At 57.6% G+C, this 20405-nt stretch overlaps 1 protein-coding gene across 1 annotated transcript; it reads right to left on the reverse strand.

Annotated features, from left to right (window-relative positions):
• Window positions 1–825: 825 nt before the first annotated feature.
• On the reverse strand, window positions 826–20256 carry Tead3 (TEA domain transcription factor 3). The gene is made up of 16 exons (XM_041635180.1): window positions 20189–20256; window positions 19597–20006; window positions 19265–19469; window positions 17490–17608; window positions 10301–10552; window positions 9069–9133; window positions 5742–5804; window positions 4849–4860; window positions 3921–4058; window positions 3785–3834; window positions 3373–3434; window positions 2899–3035; window positions 2615–2788; window positions 2292–2432; window positions 2065–2217; window positions 826–1954 (listed from the first exon to the last, which is right to left on the reverse strand). The coding sequence occupies exons 1-16, from the start codon at window positions 20254–20256 to the stop codon at window positions 1841–1843; spliced, it is 2163 nt and encodes a 720-aa protein (XP_041491114.1). The 3' UTR covers window positions 826–1840.
• Between the last annotated feature and the right edge of the window lie 149 nt (window positions 20257–20405).

The raw sequence follows: 20405 nt of genomic DNA on the forward strand, positions 1-20405 counted from the left end.
AGCTGTCAGGACATGTGCCCACATCTGGTTGGCCTTGGTTCTGGTCCCAGCCAGGTCTCTCCATGGAACGTTTTCTTGTAGGCAAAGCTATGGCAGAATTTAGGGTTTTTCTGGAAGGGGTTGTGAAGGGTCCCAGTAGGGACAATTGAAATTGCACTGTGGTGAAGTGAGCTGTGGCAGTGACAGGCAAAGCCACCTCAGGAGCTGCTCACTTCAGGGTTCCAGCACTTAACTGTCAACCCAGAGCCAAAGAGCAGAATCCTGTCACCAGTTAGTTTCCATCTACTGGAGCCTCTAGGTGACCTCCCCCCCCCCCCCCCCCCCCGTGAGGCTGGGGAGGCCCCTCTTGGCAGCCAAGCTAGTGGGGTTTCGAACAGTGTAAATCTGAAGGCTAGAGCAGTAGGCTTGTCGGGTTAGGCAGTGAGGGTAAGGTGTCCATTTTGAATCCTGGTGTTACGGGCATTTGCAGGGGTTGCCAATGCCCCCCATGTATACTGCGGCCTCATTCTGCCTCTCCATAGGAGAATCTCTGGGCTCAGCTGGCTGAGTGCCTGGTCTAGCCTGGGCATCTACAGCTGACTGCTAAAGGCCTTCGGTAGATGCTCCTTCCTGGTAATCTACACACCTGGCAGCTGCTAAAGTCCCCAGGCCTCTGAATCCTGGCTTGACTGCCAGCAACTGTCCAGAAGCCACTAAGGTGAGCTGTGCCCACTACCGAGCACAGGTGCTGGGTGCGCATGACTGGCGGTGGTGGTGGTTGGTGGCAGCACACTTGCACCTTAGGAGTATGGGTAGGCCATATTGGGAAGCTGCACATACACACTGTCCTGACCCAACAGCTTTTTTAATTGTTTTAGCAGGAACCAGGCCATGGGCCCCTGCCTTGAGCCATTTATGATATAGCCCATCACAGCTGGATTTAAAAATACACAAAAATACATATAATACATGTTATAAAACCTAGGTGGGGGTTGGAGGTGGCCTGAGCAGTATGCGAACGGTGAAAACCTTCAGGAAGCTCGGGCAGGATGAGGAGGGGCACAGTACTTCATTTGAAACTCATAAATACCCAGGTGACCTGGGGACAGGCCAGTTGACCCTCAGGGGCCTGGATGTGGAGGAAGCAGGGGAGGGGAGGAGACAAGGGCTCTTCAAGTTCCAGCCTCCTGCTCCCTGCCACCTGTCATTGAAGGGGTGCCTAGCTGTGGGTATGCTGTCCAGCCTCCAGCCCAGCTGTACCGCTTGCTCTGGGCCAGCACAGCCCCCGCCCCTGTAGCCAGCCCTGTTCTAGGGAGGTAGCTGAACTTAGGCTCCAGCTCCGCCCACTTTGTGAGCCTCCATCTTGGCACTTTGATACAGGAGACCCAAGCTCACTGCACAGGGGGCCTGGGAACAGGCTGGTACCTAGAAGGTACCGAGAAGTGTGGGCCATCCTTAGCCCAGCCCCCAACTTGACACCTTGTACCAGGGCAGCCTTGCAAGCTGCCTCTCTGGTCTCCATTCTACCCTCACCTGCTCATGGCTCCCTTAGGAGCCAGAGACCAGGCACTAAGCCCGCAGGTGTCCTCCATCCTCCAACTCTGATGTCACTTGAGGCCAGGTGGGACCCGGTCATCTGTGGGTCAATGCCCAGGAAGGCCACATCACCACAGAGCCCCCTTCTCTCCAGTAAAGCGCAGAACAGTGGCAGGGAGCGTGTGTGCCGGGGCCAAGGAGGCAGCCTGGGTCCCAGCCTCAAGCCCATGGGTGGGTGAGTCCCCCAACCCACACCGTGGGAGCCCAGGCAGGCAGGTGTGTGGAAGAAAGTCTGTCTTGCATCCTGGTGGACGTCAATGGGACGCTAGTCTTTGACAAGCTTGTAGACATGATGCTGTGCCCCATGCTCGCTGGTGGAGACTTCAAAGACAAAAGCGATGACGAGCAGGGTCTCCTGTGAGTCCCTACTTGTGACCACCTGTGGGGGCAGGGAGGAAGAGAGAACTGGACTCAGTAGAGCAGGGGCAGTGGCGGGCAGATGGCCAAGCACGGGCCGGCGCAGTGGGGGGGGGGGGGGGCGGCGCACACCTGCAGGATGGTGAAGTTCTCCAGCACGCTGTTCATCATGTACTTCTCGGGCAGGTGCTTCAGCTTGTGGATGAAGTTGATCATGTACTCACACATGGGCGAGCGGTGGATGCGGTACACGAAGCGGCCGTTCTCCAGGCGGGCATACTCAGTCTGCGGAGTGGGGCGGTCGCGTCACCTGACGTCCCCGACCTGTCTGCCTGTCCCCCACCCAGGCCTCTGCTCACCTCCACTTTCTCTACCACTTGTTTGCCGAAGGAGCACACCTTGGTGGACACGCTGATGGTCATGCTGTCGGCTGAGCTGTACTGCGAGCTGACCCCGTAGAAGGCCCCAGGGCCCTCCTGAACTGTGCTGTTGAGGTCAGCCTGGGGAGAGGGTACCAAGTGCTGCAGAGGCCAGAGGCTAGCCTCCAGCTTCCCCACCTCCATGCCTCCAGTCCCACCTACCCAGAGGCCTGCAGGTCCCGCCCAGGGGCCCGCTGGTCATGCAGGAGAGCAGAAGCAGGGAGCTGGGCAAGCTGCCCATCTTGGGTTGGGAGAAGCCTCACCCAGAACTTGACAAGGAAGAAGGCATTTGGGGGCCCCTTCTCGTAGAGTTCCTTCAGCCCCCCCTTCTTCTCAGGGAACTTGTCATAGATCTGGCGTACATCCACCGCCTCCAGGGGTGGGTCTGAGAAGGCAGGGTTTGTCTGGCCGATGTGCACAAACAGGTGTTTGCTGTACTGTGGGGAGGGCCGAACCAGGGTCAGCCTGCAGGCTCAAGGACCCTACCGCCAGGACCCTGATCTGGATGCTCCGTTACAGGCCAGTCTCCCCACCATCCCCACATTACCGTGTCGGGGTCCCGTTGCACCTCCATGAAGGCAGAATATTCCAGGAGGCGTAGCCGAGAGGAGGCGATGGTACGGTCCTGCCACGCAGGCGCAGAGGAGGCAGCGGCTGGGGGCAGCGGGGCCAGGGACTCGTAACCTAAGAGTAAGATGTAGCTCATCTGCCCAGGCACAGTGGACAGCAGGATTGGGCTTTACACTCCGAGGGGCGGGGGGTGCAGTGCGTAGCCTACACACCAAGGGGTGGGCCTAGTACTAGTGACTGGATGTTTTTAATGTGTGTTTACACAGAAAGCTAAGATGCCATTACCAAGAGTGGAATTCTGTTAAGATTTTGGTGTCTTTCTTTCTTTCCAGGGAATAAAAACTTAAACCAACCCCCCTATGGCTGCCACCCACCCAAGTACACACAGGTCCCAAACAGAAGGGCAGACACAAGAGGTACCAGGTGCTAGGTGGCCTGGTGGGACACTTACTGTTGAGCGTCGGTGGCAGGGGAGGCTGGACGGGGTAGGCAGGCTGGGCAAAGGGCTTGATGCTGCGGTCAGTCAGGAATATGGCAGGTCAGAGGTCCTCAGCCCCTCACCTGCCCAGCCCCTCCCCCGCATCCCCTCAAGCTGATGCCTCAAAGCACTTGCTCATAGGCTAGCCTGCCCCATTCTAATTCGGATGGCACCCAGCTGCGTCCCACAGCTGGTGGGTACACTCCCCTCCCATCCTAAAAAGCTATTTACTGTGGCTGTCAGTATGTTCTCCAAACTGAGAACCCCGAGTTTTGTTCCCTAACTGGTGGTAACCAGAGATTAACTATGGTTCCCCAAGTTGGAAACAAATACAGGGCTCAGGAAGGAGGGAAGCATATGCGTGGAAGCCACAGGCGGTACTCACTCCTGAGACGGTCCAGGCTGTTGTCCTAGCAAAGGGGGACTACTCCAGAACTGTGGACAAAGCCAGGGTCTCAGTACTCCGGAACCCTAGCCACACCCCAGCCCAGCCCTCAGCCTCCAGCTCCCCCTCCCCATACCCTTGAGGAGGTGGAGAAGACAGCCTGGGGCAAAGGGGAAGGCGGGCTGAACTTGTTCTGCAGGACGCTGGCAGAGACGATTTGTGCAGATGACATGGAGGCCATGCTTTGGAGTGCTTTGTCCTTGGAGACCTGGTCCTGGGGGGACAGTGGTCACATGAGGTCCAGCTCCACTGTGGATTCAGTAGTCTACCCTCTCTGATCCCCAGTATCCTGGCGTCTGTATCCTTTCCGGGAACAGCCCACAGTATGAAATACTACTTTATTCTATGCCCAGTACGGTGGTCCCTTACAGTCCCTGAGGGACTTGACTCTGGGCATTCCCTCACACACTGAAATGCAGGGTGCCTGAATGTTACACAGAGCGTCTGCACAGCCTGGCGGTGGTGGTGCACGCCTTTAATCCCAGCATTTGGGAGGCAGAGGCAGGCGGATCTCTGTGAGTTCGAGACCAGCCTGGTCTACAAGAGCTAGTTCCAGGACAGGCTCCAAAAAACCACAGAGAAACCCTCTCTCAAAAAAAAAAAAGTGTCTGCACAGACACTGCACGCTCCCCCTGGACTCAGATTATCTGACGTGTCTGCACAGAAACTGCACGCTCCCCCTGGACTCAGATTATCTGACGTGTCTGCACAGAAACTGCACGCTCCCCCTGGACTCAGATTATCTGACGTGTCTGCACAGAAACTGCACGCTCCCCCTGGACTCAGATTATCTGACGTGTCTGCACAGAAACTGCACGCTCCCCCTGGACTTAGATTATCTGACGTGTCTGTGAAACTGAATTAGCTTCATAATTCGCAGCTTTGATTTGGTTCCTATGCTGGGCACTACACTGAAGCATGTCCAGTGAGCAGGCCACCCCTGTGCTACCCTGTTGTCACCCAGGTGCTCTCAAGGCCCTCCCCACGGGCACTGGGCCACTTACCAGGTTCATGGCCTGTGAAGGAGAAAGGGACAGAGGATTAGACAAACCAGGGCTCTATGGAGGAAGGGACGTGGTTTCTTGTAACCCACCCCCACCCTGTGTCCTGGCTGCCAGTTCCCAAGGAAGCCAAGAGGCAGCTGGGTACTCTTCCCACCCTGAGAAGGGGGTGCACTGGTGAGGGAGGATGAAGGAAAAAAAGGACCATGAGTCTGTCCCTCCCAGAACCTGCGCTTGGGAGGCTTAGCAGCAGGGAGAAGGGCAGATCCCTCATCCCACCTCGACTGAGCTGCCCGCCAACACCTTTCATGTCCTCCCTCAGTTCCCAGGCCATTAGCAAGCAACAGTCAGGAGAAGAGAGGACAGGGACAGAGGAGAGGCAGGCTGGAGTGGCTCTGGGACGCTGGCCACCTGCTGTCCAGTCACCAGGGGCTGTGGCCTGGGAACCCTGACAGCCTGGTTTTGTTTCTTTTTTGAGACAAGCGCCTCACTGTGTAGCCCTGGCTGTCCCAGAACTCAGATCTGCCTGCCTGTTGGGTTAAAGTGTCACCACCCAGGACTCCTCCAAGCTTCCTAACCTAACGACTGTCACTTGTGTGTCTCAGGCCCTCTCAGTTCCTCAGCCCTGTTCTGGCCAAGTGGCAGGGGCCCATACCTTCAGCCTGAGCCGTCTCCTGAGATCTCCTCCTGGCTAGAACCTGCAAGTGTCTAGAGACCCTGTAGGGAACGAGAGAGAGAGCAGAGGACAGAGAGAGAAGGGGGCAAGAAGAGCTCAGGCCGGAGAGACCGAGAGTGGACTGGAGAGCCGACGAGGCAGAGGCCTGAGGTGCACAGCGTGCAGAATGGGCGAGAGAGGCCCGGCAAGGGCTGGAGGCCCTGCCAGGCACCCAACGTACCTTGATGCCAACCTGGTATTCCCGAACCTTCTTCCGAGCTAGAACCTGTATGTGGCTGGACACCTGGGGAGGTGTGCCCCACCACAAAGGGAAACAGGTGGTGAGGAGGCACAGCCAGAATGGCCAGGGAGGGGGGAGCACCCAGCCCTCATCTCTGGGGGCCCAGGATCCAATGGGAGAACTTGGGCATCTCAGTGGGTACATGACTATCGATACTGTCACTATGCACCCTCTGTTCACAGAGCAGAACCCCAGTCTAAGATCTGCTCTATGCTCAGGCAGACGAGGGCTGCACCTAACTCAGGAAGTGGGGGTCCTGAGGCGAGCTTTGGCTCTGTGGCTCCCAGCATTAGATGTGTACCGAAGCCACAGCTGCCTTTTATTTTTTAAAGATTCATTTATTCATTATGTAGACAGTGTTCTGCCTGCATGTATCCTTGCCAGCCAGAAGAGGGCACCAGATCTCACTATAGATGGTTGTGAGTCACCATGTGGTTGCTGGGAATTGAACTCAGGACCTCTGGAAGAGCAGCCAGTGGTCTTAATCTCTGAGCCATCTCTCCAGCACTGCCCCCCCCCTTTTGAGACAGGGTCTCACTTTGTAGCCTTGTCTGTCCTGTAGATTGGACTGGCCTCTGCCTCCCAGCTGCTGGGATTAAAGGCTTGCCACAGCTGCTAGCAATCTCTCCACCGTCCTGCCTACCCGGATTCTCAGTCTGGACCTCCCCTGCCTTTCTCCCTCAGCTTCTTCAGAGGAGCCACGCAGCCTTTCCATGGACAGACTGAAGCACACAGTAGGTGTTCTTACTGGAAGGACTTCTTTCCCGGCAACCCGCTTCCTGGCCCTTAATAGTAAAGTTGAGCTAATCCTAGGCCAATAGGGCCCAGCCTGTATGACAGCCCTTGGCACAGTCCAGGAACAGACAATGGACTAGAGACCCACATGTCATCAACGCTGTTCCATGGCCAATAGCAGCAGCTGTGGTGGACTTTCTTCAGAAGTTTTTATTCCCATAAAGAAGCTGTTGTTATGGACTTGAGAACCCTAGTAATTAGCTGAACGGTGGTGGTGCACGCCTTTAATCAATTCCAGCACTGGAGAGGTAGAGGCTGGCGGATCTCTGTGAGTTCAAGGCCAGCCTGGTCTACAGAGTGAGTTCCAGGACAGGCTCCAAAGCTACAAAGAAACCCTGTCTCGGAAAGAGAGAACCCTAGTAACACCCCTTAGCCACAGTCCTCCGGCAGGTCCCTGCCCTGGAGTCCCAGCAGATGCTGGCTCCCGTCCTGGCAATACTGATGGCCACCAAGCTTTGGACGCCCAGCCCATTTGGTATTGGCAGCAACTCTGACTTACAATGACCCAATCACAGCCAGAGAGGCTCACACAGCTGGATACAGAGCTAGCATCCAAGCCCAGGCACTGTGGAGACCACTGGCTTCAACCACAAGGTATTCTCCCAGGATTCCTTCAGACCCTGAAGTGGGGACCACTTCCCTAGGTAGGGCCAGCTCTGACAGCTGGAAGTCACAGGGAGCTTACTCCCAGCTTGGTGTTAAGTTGTCTGGTTAATAGGGAGGCATTGTGCCAGGCATGGTGGTCCACACCTCGGATCCCAGCACTTGGGAGGCAGAGGTAGGAGGAGCTGAGTCCCAGACCAGCATGGGCTACAGAGTTCAATGAGAGTGAGTGCCACTGGAGATATGGGCACCCCAGATGGCTAGGTTTCCTGTGTGGACAGCCTAGCCAGGAGTAGGTGCCATGTTGGGTCAGAACGAGGCAGAACATGTGACCGGGTTGGGTTTGACGCAGTCTGGACTTAAAGACCCTCAGCCCCTTCCCAGGGCTGACCAGGAGGTTTCAGAGGATATGGGCATGACTTACCACAGTGACAGTAACAACAGTGGATGCGCTTAGCTGCTCTAGGTGTCCATGTCAATCAATTGACAGTTGCCAAGGCAACAGGCTGGGAAGCACACTTAGCCCCAGGTAGGGCAGACTATGGAAACTGGGGGCTTGACCTCAGAGTCTGTGTTGTCTGGGGGAGGGGACTGAGACGGAGCCTTAGGCTGGAACCTCAAACACACGAAACTCCTCCACCTCAGTCTTAAAAGTGCTGAGATTACAGGCGTGTGCCACTCCATGGAGGGGAAAGTGCTCTTGTGGCCCTCCAAGTGTTAGTGTGAGCTCAGGGACCAGAGTGACCCCAGCTGTCCTGAGAACCCGGGAATGATTCAGGGACCAGGGCAGGAATTACTAAATGTCACGATAAGCGGGGAACCTAGGGCTCCCTCCACCTTCCCAGCATGGGGTTAGGGCAGGAGGGGCTTGTCTGGTTGACCCCTCTCCTAGGTACCCCAGGTCATCCAACTCGCTCCCCTCAGCCTGGCCACACACAGCTGTCGCTGCTCCCCCACTCCTACCACTGTGGATGCAGTCGGTTTCCACCTCCTGGCTAGCCTCCCAGATCTGCCCTGGTAGGGGCAGGACCCCACCCCTCACAACTGCCCCCACTCTTGGATGCCCCACCAGGGAGGGCTCCCTCTCTCCCTCTTCTGTACCACCTGTTCCTGGCTCATTGTTAAGTCAGGGGCCAATCTTGATTCTATCTCCTCCTAGATCAGATCAGTGACCCAACAGGGGCCACTAAACTCCTCCAGTTTTAGTTTTATGTCAACTTGATACAAGCTAGTCATTTGGGAAGAGGGAACCTCACTAAAAAATGCCCCCACAAGACTGGCCTGTGGGTAGGCCTGTGGTGTATTTTCGTGGTTGATGTGGGAGGGCCCAGCCCGCTCTGGACAGTGATATCCCTGGGAAGGTGGTCCTGGGTAGTCTAAGGGAGCAGCGAGCAGCACTCCTCCATGGCCTCTGCCTCAGTTCTACATCTAGGCTCCTGCCCTGACTTCTCTCAGTGACAGACATTGTTTGGAAGTGTAAGATCAAACAACCCTTTCCTTCCCAAGTTGCTTTTGGTTATGGTCTTCATCACAGCAACAGGACCCTGAAGATATGGGGAGGACACGCAGAGCGGGCTCTGAGCGGCTGTATGGTCACAGTGGGGCTGGATAGTGTGAACTACATCACACTTTGTGGTCTGTGCTAACACAAGTGGGGTGTAGGGGTTGCTATCTGCTGACAGGGTCCCCTCCCTGGCCAACTCCCACATAATCCAAAGGCAGTTCTGGGGTGCCTACTCCAGCAAGACTACACAAGCCTTTGCGTTCCACCCCACTGGGCACATGCCCATCTTCCGTGGCTAATCTGTGGTCCCTAAACCCAAGACACCCATGGGTGGGAGGGGCAGGGGGCCAGGACCATCTCTCTACCTGTTTTCTCGTTCTGGTCTTTCCAGTCCTCAGTTTGATGTAGCGGGCAATCAGCTCATTTCGACCTAGTCGGAGAGACAGCCAATGAGGACCGGGTAGAAGGAGGGTCCAACCCAAGCCTGGGCACCCCACCCTCACCACGCTTTCCTCAGGGCTCCCCGGCATGCTGCCCCCGGGACTTGCAGGAGAGCAAGGCCCTCAGAAAAAAGGAGGACCTTGACAGGTAGTGTGGCCGTGGCTCCCAGCAAGGCTCAGAGGCTGGGGTTGAGGGTGGGTCTCAGCCCTTGGCCCCTGTCTTGAGCAGTTCAGTCTGGCTTCATCCCAATCACAGGAGACCCTGAACAAGTCCTGTCCCTTCTCTGGTGAAGGAAGACAGGAGCTAGAGGCCTCTAGCGTGTCTCTGATGCTAGTAGCTTAGGTCAAGGTGTGTCCCTGGGTCCTCACGCCAATGACCCATATGGCGGTATCTGCTCGCCTCAGTCTTGGGTTAGGGGCTCTGCTCAGCACCCTCGGAGACCCTCTCGGGGAGCAGGCTATGCCAAGGTGGGGGCTGTCTATACATGCCATAGGGTATATGTCAGTATCCAGAGTGTGCACTTAGCCCCCCAACCTCCTGTCCTCCCCAGAACTGCCACATTCCCCAAATTCCTCTGTGATGACAGAACAGGCCCCACTGCCCCTCCCTGCCCGCCAACCCCTTGTCTAAAAATACCCCATGGGGCTGCGCTGCCATTGGTGAGGGTGCGCTGTGGGCAGGCCACGCCACCCGATGGAAGCACCCCAGAGTATCTTCCTATCCCGAGAGGGGGTTCAGGCATTAAGGACCGGCCTATACAGAGGGTGGGGCTCCCATCTTTGTTTCTTCCTATGGTATCCCCTCAGTCCTGGGTGCTGAGATTCGGGGGGAGGCTGGTGCTACCTCACTAGGCTACAGCCTCTCAGAGGCTTGCTGGACTGACCCAGTTTTCCTGGCCCCCCTGAGTCACCCCGAAACCTCCAGCCGGCAGGGCTGGGGAGAGGCGGGGCGCGTGTGGGCTGCGGCCGGCCTGTTTGCGAGGTACAGCTGGAGGAGGCCCCAGACACACGCAGCTCAAGCCCGCCCGGACTCGCCCGCCAGGCAGGCGGCCAGGACTCCCCCAACCAACCGGTCTGGCAGGGGACAGAGAGCAGGGGGCGGGGCCAGGGGACGGGGCCACGCCTACCTCTGCCTGCCCCACGCACTCAGCACTCACCGTACATCTTGCCCTCATCTGACAGGATGATCTTGCGCCGACCGCAGGGCGGGTAGATGGCCAGGGCCTCCTGGAAGCTCTGCTCGATGTCCGGGCTCCACACTCCCTCGGCATCGTTGTCCAGCCCCTTGTCCAGGCCTTCGGACCCATCCTCCCGGGCCTCCCCGGGGCTGCTGTTGGCGGTCCAGCTGTTGGACGCTATTGTGCTGGTTGCTCTGGGCTCTGGGCCTGAGCCCCCTGGAAGGCCTGAGCCTAGACGAGCAGATGAAGGGGGTTAGGACAGGGTTTTGTCACCCCAGTGGCTGTTCAATGCTCCCCCCACACCAGGCTGGATGAAGGCCGTTAGAGGTTAAGCCTGTTCAGAGCTGTGTATGGCCTTGGATGAGTTACTTTACCTCTCTGAACCTGGGTCCTATAAAAAGTCAAAATGGTCCCTCGGAGAGATGGCTCAGATGTTAAGAGTGGAGGACCCTATGTCCCAGCACCCATGTCCGACATCTAACAACTGCCTAGCAGGCGCTCTCTCTCATACATACACACACTAAAAATGCCAGGCTGAAACACTGAGAAAGCAATAGTAGCTGGTATGGCCATTCACCCCTGTAATCCCATTACTTGGGAGGCTGAGGCAAGAGGATTGGGAATTCAGCTGCCTCCACTACACAGCACAGCCCCAGCCTGGGCTATGTAATACATTGCCCCCCCCCCCCCCCACAAAGACAGAGATGGCCCGACAAGACGGTGGCAAGAGAATCTGTCAATCCTCATGTCCTGAGCTCCCTTCCTGGGACCCGCACGGTAGCAGGGTAGACCAAATCCTGGAGGCTGAACTCTCAGCTCCACATGCACCAGCCCTCCGTCTGTCTGTCTCTCACACAGGGAAAAAGTAATTTTTTTTTTCTTTTTCGAGACAGGGTTTCTCTGTGGTTTTTGGAGCCTGTCCTGGAACTAGCTCTTGTAGACCAGGCTGGTCTTGAACTCACAGAGATCCGCCTGCCTCTGCCTCCCAAGTGCTGGGATTAAAGGCGTGCACCACCACTGCCTGGCAGGAAAAAATAATTTTTAATAAAGGAGCGAGATCTCCTCCTGCCACCACCTACAACAGTACATACATCAAAAGGTGCAGCACCCCCGTGATTACACACTTGGGAGGCTGAGGCAGGAGGATTGCTAGTTTGAGCCAGGTATGCTGTTTGCCTGTAAACCCAACATTCAGAAGGCTAAAAAAAGGCAGACTGCAATTTTTTTTTTTTTTTTTTTTTTTTGCTTTTCAAGACCGGGTTTCTTTGTAGCTTTGGAGTCTGTCCTGGAACTAGACCAGGCTGGCCTCAAACTCACAGGGATCCACCTGCCTCTGCTTCCCGAGTGCTGGAATTAAAGGCGTGCACCAGTGCCTGACTCAGACTGCAAATATTAAAGGTTAATCTGGACTACATGGGGAGACCCTGCCTTCAAACAAAGAACTAGGCAGCAGCAGCAGCCAGTGACTTCAGAGCTTGGACGGCTAGAGGCTAGAGCAGGAGTTGAAGGTCAGTCTCAGCTGCGTACAGCAACCGAGTCCAGCTGGACTGTGAGGGCCGCCCCCACAGGGCACCTGCATATCTGGGCAGTCTCTACACAGGCGGGCAGAGAGCATCAGGCTAGGACTGGTGTCTGCAGCACTGTCAGGGCAGAGGTGAGAGCTCCAGCCAGGCCTTCATGACCCACTCCCACCAGCACCCATGCAGGTCTGCTGTCTGTGGGAGGAGATTGCCCTCAGCTTCTCCACAGGTAACTCAGGAGAATCCCCCACAGGACCTTAGCATGGGGCAGGCGCTGCCCAGGGAGTGGCCAGGCCCGAGTGGCAGAGGCCAACGAGGAGGAGGTTCAGCCAGCAGCTTGGCTCTGCCTGTCCGGGCCTCCTCAATCCACTTCCTGTTGCCATACCTCCTCACCACCCACAGGCAAGCCTGTCCCGGCCCACATGACAGACGGCACCTGTGTTCCACACACCCTCTCTGTCCCCAAGAACACAGCCCCAGACGCACCTCATGCCTCCTGCAACCCCAGAACATTGGAACCTGAAGTCAGAGTTCTGAGGGCCTCCAGCCCTGGGGCGCTTTGCTCTGGGAAGGCAAGAACACAGAGTGCCTGCCTGTGTGGTGGCCCACACCTTTGCTGCCGGCACTCGGGAGGCAGAGGCAGGCGGTTCTCTCTAAGGTCCCAAGGACAGCCAGAGCTACACCGGGAGACCAGATCTCTCTATGGCAGGGTCTGAACAATGCTGAGCTTGGAGTTCATTCTGCGTGTCTATGTTAGGGGCATCTTACTATGCAGCCCATGCTGGCCATGCTGGCCATCCACCTGCCTCAGCCTCTCAGGTGGTAGGGTACCAGGCATATATATGCAACTGCACACAGTTCTAAGCATCACGTTTAGACTCAATTTTTTTCTTTCGGTTTTTCGAGACAGGGTTTCTCTGTAGCCTTGGCGCCTGTTCTGGAACTCAACTCTGTAGACCAAGCTGGCCCCGAATTCAGAGATCCACCTGCCTCTGCCTCCCGAGTGCTGGGATTAAAGGTGTGTGCCACCACCTGGCCTAGACTTAATATTTCTAACAGTGGCACCTGCTGTGTGCCAGGTGTAGTTTGGGGATTTGACAGGTGACTCACCCAATCTTCATAGTAACCGTTTGGGGTACTGTTTTGAAAATAATTTATTCTATTTTATGCACACTGGTGCTTTGCCTGCAAGCATGAGTGAGAATGTTGGATCTTGCTGGAGCTGGAGTTACAGTTGTGAGCTGCCATGTGGGTGCTGGGAATTGAACCTGGGTCCTCTGGAAGAGCAGCCAGTGCTCTCTACTGCTAAACCATCTCTCCAGCCCCTAGGGTACTCTTTGTAATCCTACTTATTACATGAGAAAAACCAAGGAACAGAGAAGTCAAACCACTTCCCCAAAGACACACAGCTGGGTTTTGAACAGAGTTACTGGATGGAGGGATGGAGGCTAGGGAGACAGGGAATATGGGGAGAAGAGAGACCCTGCTGCCCACACCCTAACCATGTGGACAGAAAAAAGGCAGTGAAGCCCACGATGTGGATAGGAAAATAAGGTCCAGGCCACTGAGACCCCTCAGCTGAAGTGGCTTCTGGGACACCCAGAAGTCTGTCTCTGTGTAGTGGGCAGCCAGGGGCAGACACCCTACCCCGGGCCTGTTCCTCACCACAGAACTGTGTAGGTCTGCAATCCTCCATCCATCTACAGTAGGAATGGGGAAAGGGGCTGTGTGTCAGCTGGGGGAGGGGACACTGGAGGAGCAGCTGGTGGTCTTGCCTCCCCAGGTATCTGTCTGACGCTGCCAGCCAAGGAGCTGTCAGACCAGCTGAAGGGTCAGAGGACCCACCCTGAGATAGGACCCCTGGGCCCTCAGCCTCCGATGGAACAGCCAGGCCCACTTCACAGGGGCCCTGGTAGCCCAACGTCTGAAGAAACTTGCTGGCCTCCCCCAAGTCTCTGGCTGTCTCCCCCTCATCCAGGCCGTGCCCCCCTCCTGGGTGATGTCAGTCCTGCCCCGCCCCCGCGGGCGCATGTGGCCAAATATGGAGAACAGAGCAGCCGGGGAGCTGGGACTGACTGGGGGCGGGGCAGCCCCTGGCTGGGATCTCTGGCAGCTAGGGAGGGGGAAGGGCATTAGGGGGTGAGGGGTGTCAAGAAGTAGGGACCCTAACGCACAACCCTACATGGCTCCTGGGCACCTGCAAGACTGACATGGTTCTAGGCACACACCCCAGGACAGCAGGGTACCCACACGAGTCTCCCACAGAAGCACATTTGTGCAGGGCTTTGCCCAGCGTGGCTCTGCTGACATCATTCAGGGAAGGCATCCTCAGGAGGCATGGGAGGCTACTGGGGTGACTGTCACTAGAGTGGATGAAGACAATCCCTGGAGCGTGAATGCTCACCTCCAAACCCAGGGACTCATGGGAGATGGGAGGCTAAGTGTCAAGGGGCAGGTGAGTGGGAGCAGAGCAGCCCCAAAGACAACCTCCATCAAACGCTGTGTTCTGAGAGGAACAGGGGAGCAGGAAACGGAGGGCGAGATGGCCCCAGATGAATGGAAAGGACAAGAGGGTCCCAGAAGAGTCACCCAGCAGGCTCAGGCCAGAGTAGAGAGCTCAGAGACCAGCCAGCGCCAGGCAGCCGGCCTCTCATCTGGGGTGGGAGGAGGGAGAAGACCCAGGGATGGATCCACAGCACCCAGGTGAAGAGGCAAGCAGGTAGGACCCATCGGGACACTGCAGGAGGAAGTCAGGGGCCTAGAGTAGAGGAAGGACAGAACCCAGAGAGAGAGAGAGAGAGAGAGAGAGAGAGAGAGAGAGAGAGAGAGAGAGGGGGGGGGGGCGGGGCCTGGCTCGGCTCCTCCCACAGACCCTCTCCCTCAAGAGTTTTCTGGAGGGCTTCAGCCTTCCCTAAGACCTCACCCTTAGCCTGCAGAGCAGCCACACCTGCCTCCTCCCCTCTCCCAGACCCTCAGCCTGGGGGTCAGAAGGTGCCTTGGGCCAGTGACGAGGAAGGGGGCCAGGAGGCCTAAGGAGATAAGGGGCCCGGCTGCCCACTCCCAGCCCTGGGGCCAGATCTACGGGCAGAACTGGCCAGACAGCTCCGAATGGAGGCCAGAGTTGGGCAGCCGCAAAGGTCCTGTCGCTCCCTCCGAAGGGGGAAGGCCAAGCCTGGGGGCGAGGACTCCCTGAGAGCTGGTGCACTGGTAAGGGCACAGCAGAGACAAGACACGTGGTTAGGTGGCACTTCGCTGTTTCCCAGGGGCGCAGGAGCTGAGCTGGGCCCTGCAGGGACCCCTGCCCCCAAGTGCTCTCACTTCCAGGAGCTAGGCAGAACCCAACGCGGGCAAATCAGTGGGTCCCCTGCGCTCCACCCCAGACCGGGTAGACAAGGAGGCAAGGCTGGGAAGGGCCCGCTGGGCCTCCCCACCCCCTAGCCTGTCTTCCCTCTACCCCACCCCCACGGCAGCCAGCTGTTCCCCAGCTGCCAGAGGTTCCCACCCTACAAGTGGCCAAGCTCTGGCTGGGACCAGAATGGACCAGGGGAGGGGGTAGGGATGCTCTATGCCTCCCCCCTCCCACCTCCAGTCTAAGGACCCAGGAGGTACCCGCCAAGTAGCCACACCCTGCCATGCTGGGGAGAGAGGACCCGCGCCCCTTCTCCACAGGAGGGAGTGATTTACAGGCCGACTGGAGGAGGCGGCGCCTCCCCCCTCCCGCTCAACTAATGTGCTTCCAATTTGAGAACCCTGGTTCCCGCCCCTCACCACCACCCCTAGGAGCCCGGGCCAGGAACAGCCCCCTCCTCAGAGCCCCCAAGCCTCCCGCAGATGGAGCTGACCAGTCCCAGAAGGCCTCCCAAACTCTGCCACTCTCCAGGGTCTCTTTGTGTATACAGAACCCCAGAGATGGGGAGGGGGAGACTAAGTGACAACCTGAGGAGCTGGGGTCCCACAGAACTCAGTTAACATGTGGCTATCCACCACCTTGCCAAGTTATCCACTGGGCTGCCAGCAATCAGCGATGTCATGGAAGTCTCAGTGTGTCTTCTATGAGTACACAGGCTGCCACCTCGTCCCTCCTCCGACACAGGAGGCAGCAGCCACCTTACCGTGTAGCCTCCTGTGTTTTAAATATATATATATATATATATATATATATATATATATATATATTCATGTTCACATACAATCATCGTGTTATTTATTCGTGTGTGTGTGTGTGTGTGTGTGTGTGTGTGTGAGAGAGAGAGAGAGAGAGAGAGAGAGAGAGCGCTAGCACAGTGTGGAGGTTAATCCTACGCTCCTTCCATCCCATAGGTTCTCAAGATCAGGCTCAGGTCATCAGGCTGAGCCACAAGCACCTCTTCCCACTGAGCCATCTCGTTGACCCTACCACCCACTTTTGAAAGCGGGTCTTCACTCGTGTAACCTAGATCACCCTCAAACTTGTGGAACTCCCAAGTGTCGGGGTTTACAAGTGTGAGGAAAAATTCAAATTAAGGTTATGTATATTATAACATAAATTTATCATTTTAACTCCTCTTTTTTTTGTTCTTATTGGGTTTTGAGATAAGGTCTCACTTTGTAGCTGTGGCTGCACTTGAACCTACCATCCTCATACCTCAGTCTCTCAAGTGTTGGGGACTGCAGTGTGATTGGAAAAAAAATACATACCTATCTACCATGTTAGACTTCTGTCGGAGACTGAGTTTCATTGTACAGCCCTGGTTAGCCTGGTTAGCCTTAAAGCTGCACCTCACTTGGTCTCCCTAGTGCCGGAATCCCACGGGGCATGTAGCCGTCTGTCCTGGAACTCGCTCTGTAGACCAGGCTGAACTCAGGAACTCACAGAGATCCCCCTGCCTCTGCTTCAGAAGGTGCACACCACCACACCCAACTTGATGGTATCTTTTGCAAGGTCTTCCAGATAGATGCCACATGCATTGGGGTCACGGGCCCCCACACCCTGTGTGGCGTAGCCCCGAGGATGTCACCCACACAAGCTGAGACAGTGACCACCCACGGCGTCAATCTCAGTCACACCCCAGTTTCTCACACTCTGGCTGTCTCTTCCGGGCTGCCACTGGCACCCTCGTACACATCAGTGGATCCTGTCATTGTGCTCAGGTACAGTGTCATAAACAGTCACACAGACAAACCCAAGGCCACCTCACTCATTTCACAACAGGCAGCACCGTGGCATGACAGGTCACAGGGATGCCCCTCGCATAGAACCACAGTATCACTGTCCCTCACACTGCCAGTGGTACCCACAGACACACAATTTTCATCACGATTATCCCAGCGTGATGCCCAACAACAGAAAGTCACCTCGGCAGGTTCTCGGATACACACAGGCACACACAGGGAAATCTTCACTCCCCAGCTGACTTACACCCCAGAGAGTCATGGGCTCTCTTCCCACCATGTGGGGTCTGGACAATGAACACAGGTCGGCAAGCTTGGCTCAACCACTTTTTTTTTTTTTTTTTTAGCTTCGGAGCCATCTCGCCAGCCCAGGTTCTCCGTTTCTCTCATGACCACAAGGATGGAGAACACCGCAGTGGTTCTCACACGCATTGCCACGGACAGCTTTCCCCACGTGTGCTCACAAAATCTGTATCTGGCTTCTTTCCCACAGGTACCTGCTGGACAGCGCGTCCCGCACAGACGACCCCTCACGCTCCTCTCGGATGCTACAACGCAGTCACACACGGCTGCCTTCTCCTTCTCATTTCCTCTATCGCTTCCTGCCCTTTCAGGCCTGGCAGGGAATCCAGGAAACAATCAGCACTCGAGGAAACCCCAAGGGCTGAGGCTTTGGGGAGTTGGGTCTGGATTCTGGGTCTGGAGACAGGGCCCGCACAGGGCAACAGTACCCACAGGGACCGCAGCAACCTTCTGATCCCCAGCTCTAACCAGAGAGGCTTAGGAGGGGTCCTAGGGCTGCTACAGCTCCGGTGACCCACGGGGGACAAGAGCCTCGGACCAGCCTGGCAGTCAGGGCCTCCTGGCCCCTGGTCCCTCAAGCAGGAGTCCACCCTCCAACCCTCAGCAACTGCATCCTCTGAGCACAGACAGGCCTGGTGCTTCGTTCCCCAAGCTCCTACGTGGAGCCCTAGGGAGCCTAAAAGGCTCTGGGACTGAGGCTGGAGGCAGCCACCCAGTGGCCTCTGAACCCCACTTACAAGAGCAAGCACCCCAATTCCACGGTCTCCCTGTCATTTCACTACTACTTCAGGTTACCTACCTCTCATCCTGCCTTAACTACAAGCCCCCCCAAGACTTTACCCTCCCGCCTTCTTTGCTCCACCAGAGGCCACCCACCCACCTCTCCAGACCCCTCAAAGTTCAGCTTCCACGATGAAGGGAGACTGAGGCAGCGAGGGGGACAAGCCTCTGCGGGGCTCAGGGATTAGGCACCTGGGGAATCACCCACACAACTGGCCCATCAAGGGACCAGAGACCTGTCTCCTGACCTCTGTAGAGCTGTCTCTTCTCTCCAACAACAGAGCCGGCTAGGATGTAAAAACTCACAGTGACGTGGGTGCAGGCCTCTGGATAGACACTCACCTACGTGTGTGTGCACACACTCAGAGATCTCCTGCCAACCACTGACCATTCTGTTCCACCATCCCCAGCCCCAAAGTGCTAATTAGCATTAATTACAGTTCCCTCCCTGGGGGTGGGGACGGCCTGGCTACTCTTTTGCCCACTCGGTGAGTAGAACCCCCCCGTCCTTCCCATGAAGGAATAAAAAGCAGCGTGACAGACAATGGGGAACAGCCGAGTGGGAAGGGAAGACCAGCCGCCCTCAATTGATTTAACAAGTACTCAGAAAAAGCGTGGAGAAGGGAGTCTCCGATGGAGGTCCGGGGGCTAGGAAGGACAGAGCCATAGTCTCCCTAAACCTCCACCTTCTAGTTGCTTTCCCTCCTGGCCCCAGGCGACAACAACCCTCAGCCGGGGCGCGGGGGGGGGGGGGGGTGTCCTAGACCCCAGCACGGAGGCGGAACCGTGTGTGCACAGAACCAGGCCACGGGAGCGCGAATACACGGAGCCACCATAGACACCAGCCCCTCAGAGCCGTGTCCAGCCCCCACCCCCATCCTCTCCGCTGGGCTACAAGTCCAGACCTGACTTGGTTCTGCCCCTACCTGGAGAGCTCGGGACACAGGCCCTGAGAATCCCGGCCCCGGACAGCGTTCCCTCTTGCTCTTTAAGAATCTAAGCCCTCAATCAGGGCCCCTATTGGGGGTGGGAGTAGAGTAGGGGCTTCAGTGACACTGCCCCAGGGCCTGCTGGGGCTAGAAAACAGATCCACACCAGCCTCCGGCCTCCCTTCCCAAGAAGGAATAAAGACGTGACGGACAATGGAGAGGACCCGAGTGGGAAGGGAAGCCCAGACTCCCTTAATTGCCTTAACAAGTTCTGCGGAGAAGGCCCCAAATGAAGCCGCGTCCGGAGCAAGACTCCTGGGCTAGAGCTGACACTCTGAAGCCCTCGCCCCGACGCGGGCCGCAGAACTGGAGGAGACAGGCGTCCCCCTTCGGTGCGCACACGCTCCGGGCTCGCAGTGTGGCTTCCCGACGCCCGGCCGGGTTCCAGTGCAGCCGCGAGCAGTGCTCACACCGACGCGCCCTGGCCAAGGCCTGCGTGGAGCCGGGGCCCGCGGGTTCCCGGAGTCCAAAGGGCGCCCCGGATACGAGTCCCGGCGGCAGGCCCTCCAAGCCCGCGGCTCCGGGCGCACACCCCGGCACTCGGCGGGGCCAGGCCCGGGCACCCGGGACACTCCGAGCTTCCCAGCCTTCGGGTCGCGGGGGGGTGGGGTGAGTGGGCGGGGCTTCCCGGAGAGCGTCTCCCCCCCGTTCCCTCCAAACTTCCCGGCACCCAGGTCCTGGGCTCGGGAGCAGGCTGGACAATAGCTCAGCGCCCCTAGGGTGTCTCGGGTCCCCGCCATCCAGAAGCCACCCCGAGCAGTCACCTCTGCGCGCGAGGCCTCCGAGTTGTGTCCCGTGGGCTTACCTGCTCCGAGCTCCGGGGGGCGCTCCGCCGGGCCGCTCCTCCGGGCCCGAGGGAGTAGCAAGGGGGGCCGGGAAGGGGGGTCGTGGGCAGGGGGATGGCCGGAATGCACGGAATGAGCCGGGCCGGAGCGGGAGGTGCTGGGCGCGGAGGAGGGAGCGAGCGGGACGGAAAGTTTGTGTTGAGGAGCCGGGCGGGGGGTGGGGGCTGCGGGCTGGAGGGGCGGAACCTGTGGGCGGGGCTAGATCTGGGCGGGGTCGTGAATGGGCGGTGTCAATGTGGAGGCGTGGTCTAAGGCGGGCCCGGGCCTGCGGTCTCTGACCACCCAGCCCCAAGAACGCCCGTCACTGTGGATTCGCCCTCCCGCGCACCCCAGTTCTCGCTCGCCATCTCAGAGTCCCCACCTACGCAACCCCCTTTCGGGTACCCAGCTGAATCTTGGGGATCAGGCCTGGGGCGGAGCCAAAAGTGGAGTTCTGTCCCCTGGGCCGGACTCTTGAAGGTGTCGGGGGTACTGGGGAACCGCGTTTCGTGCAGCC

The sequence above is a fragment of the Microtus oregoni genome, unplaced genomic scaffold (assembly GCF_018167655.1).
Source record: "Microtus oregoni isolate MIOR12 unplaced genomic scaffold, Mior012 000046F_ref0000063, whole genome shotgun sequence".
NCBI lineage: Eukaryota > Metazoa > Chordata > Mammalia > Rodentia > Cricetidae > Microtus > Microtus oregoni.

What these genes read in the sequence shown, in the direction of transcription:
- Tead3 (XM_041635180.1), bottom strand. Translation starts at nt 20,256, where the DNA reads ATGGCGAGCGAGAACTGGGGTGCGCGGGAGGGCGAATCCACAGTGACG. An exon ending in CCTGCCACCGACGCTCAACA is followed by an intron (nt 3,036 to 3,372) that starts GTAAGTGTCCCA and finishes TCTTACTCTTAG; the next exon opens with GTTACGAGTCCCTGGCCCCG. An exon ending in AAGTGGTAGAGAAAGTGGAG is followed by an intron (nt 2,218 to 2,291) that starts GTGAGCAGAGGC and finishes CCCACTCCGCAG; the next exon opens with ACTGAGTATGCCCGCCTGGA.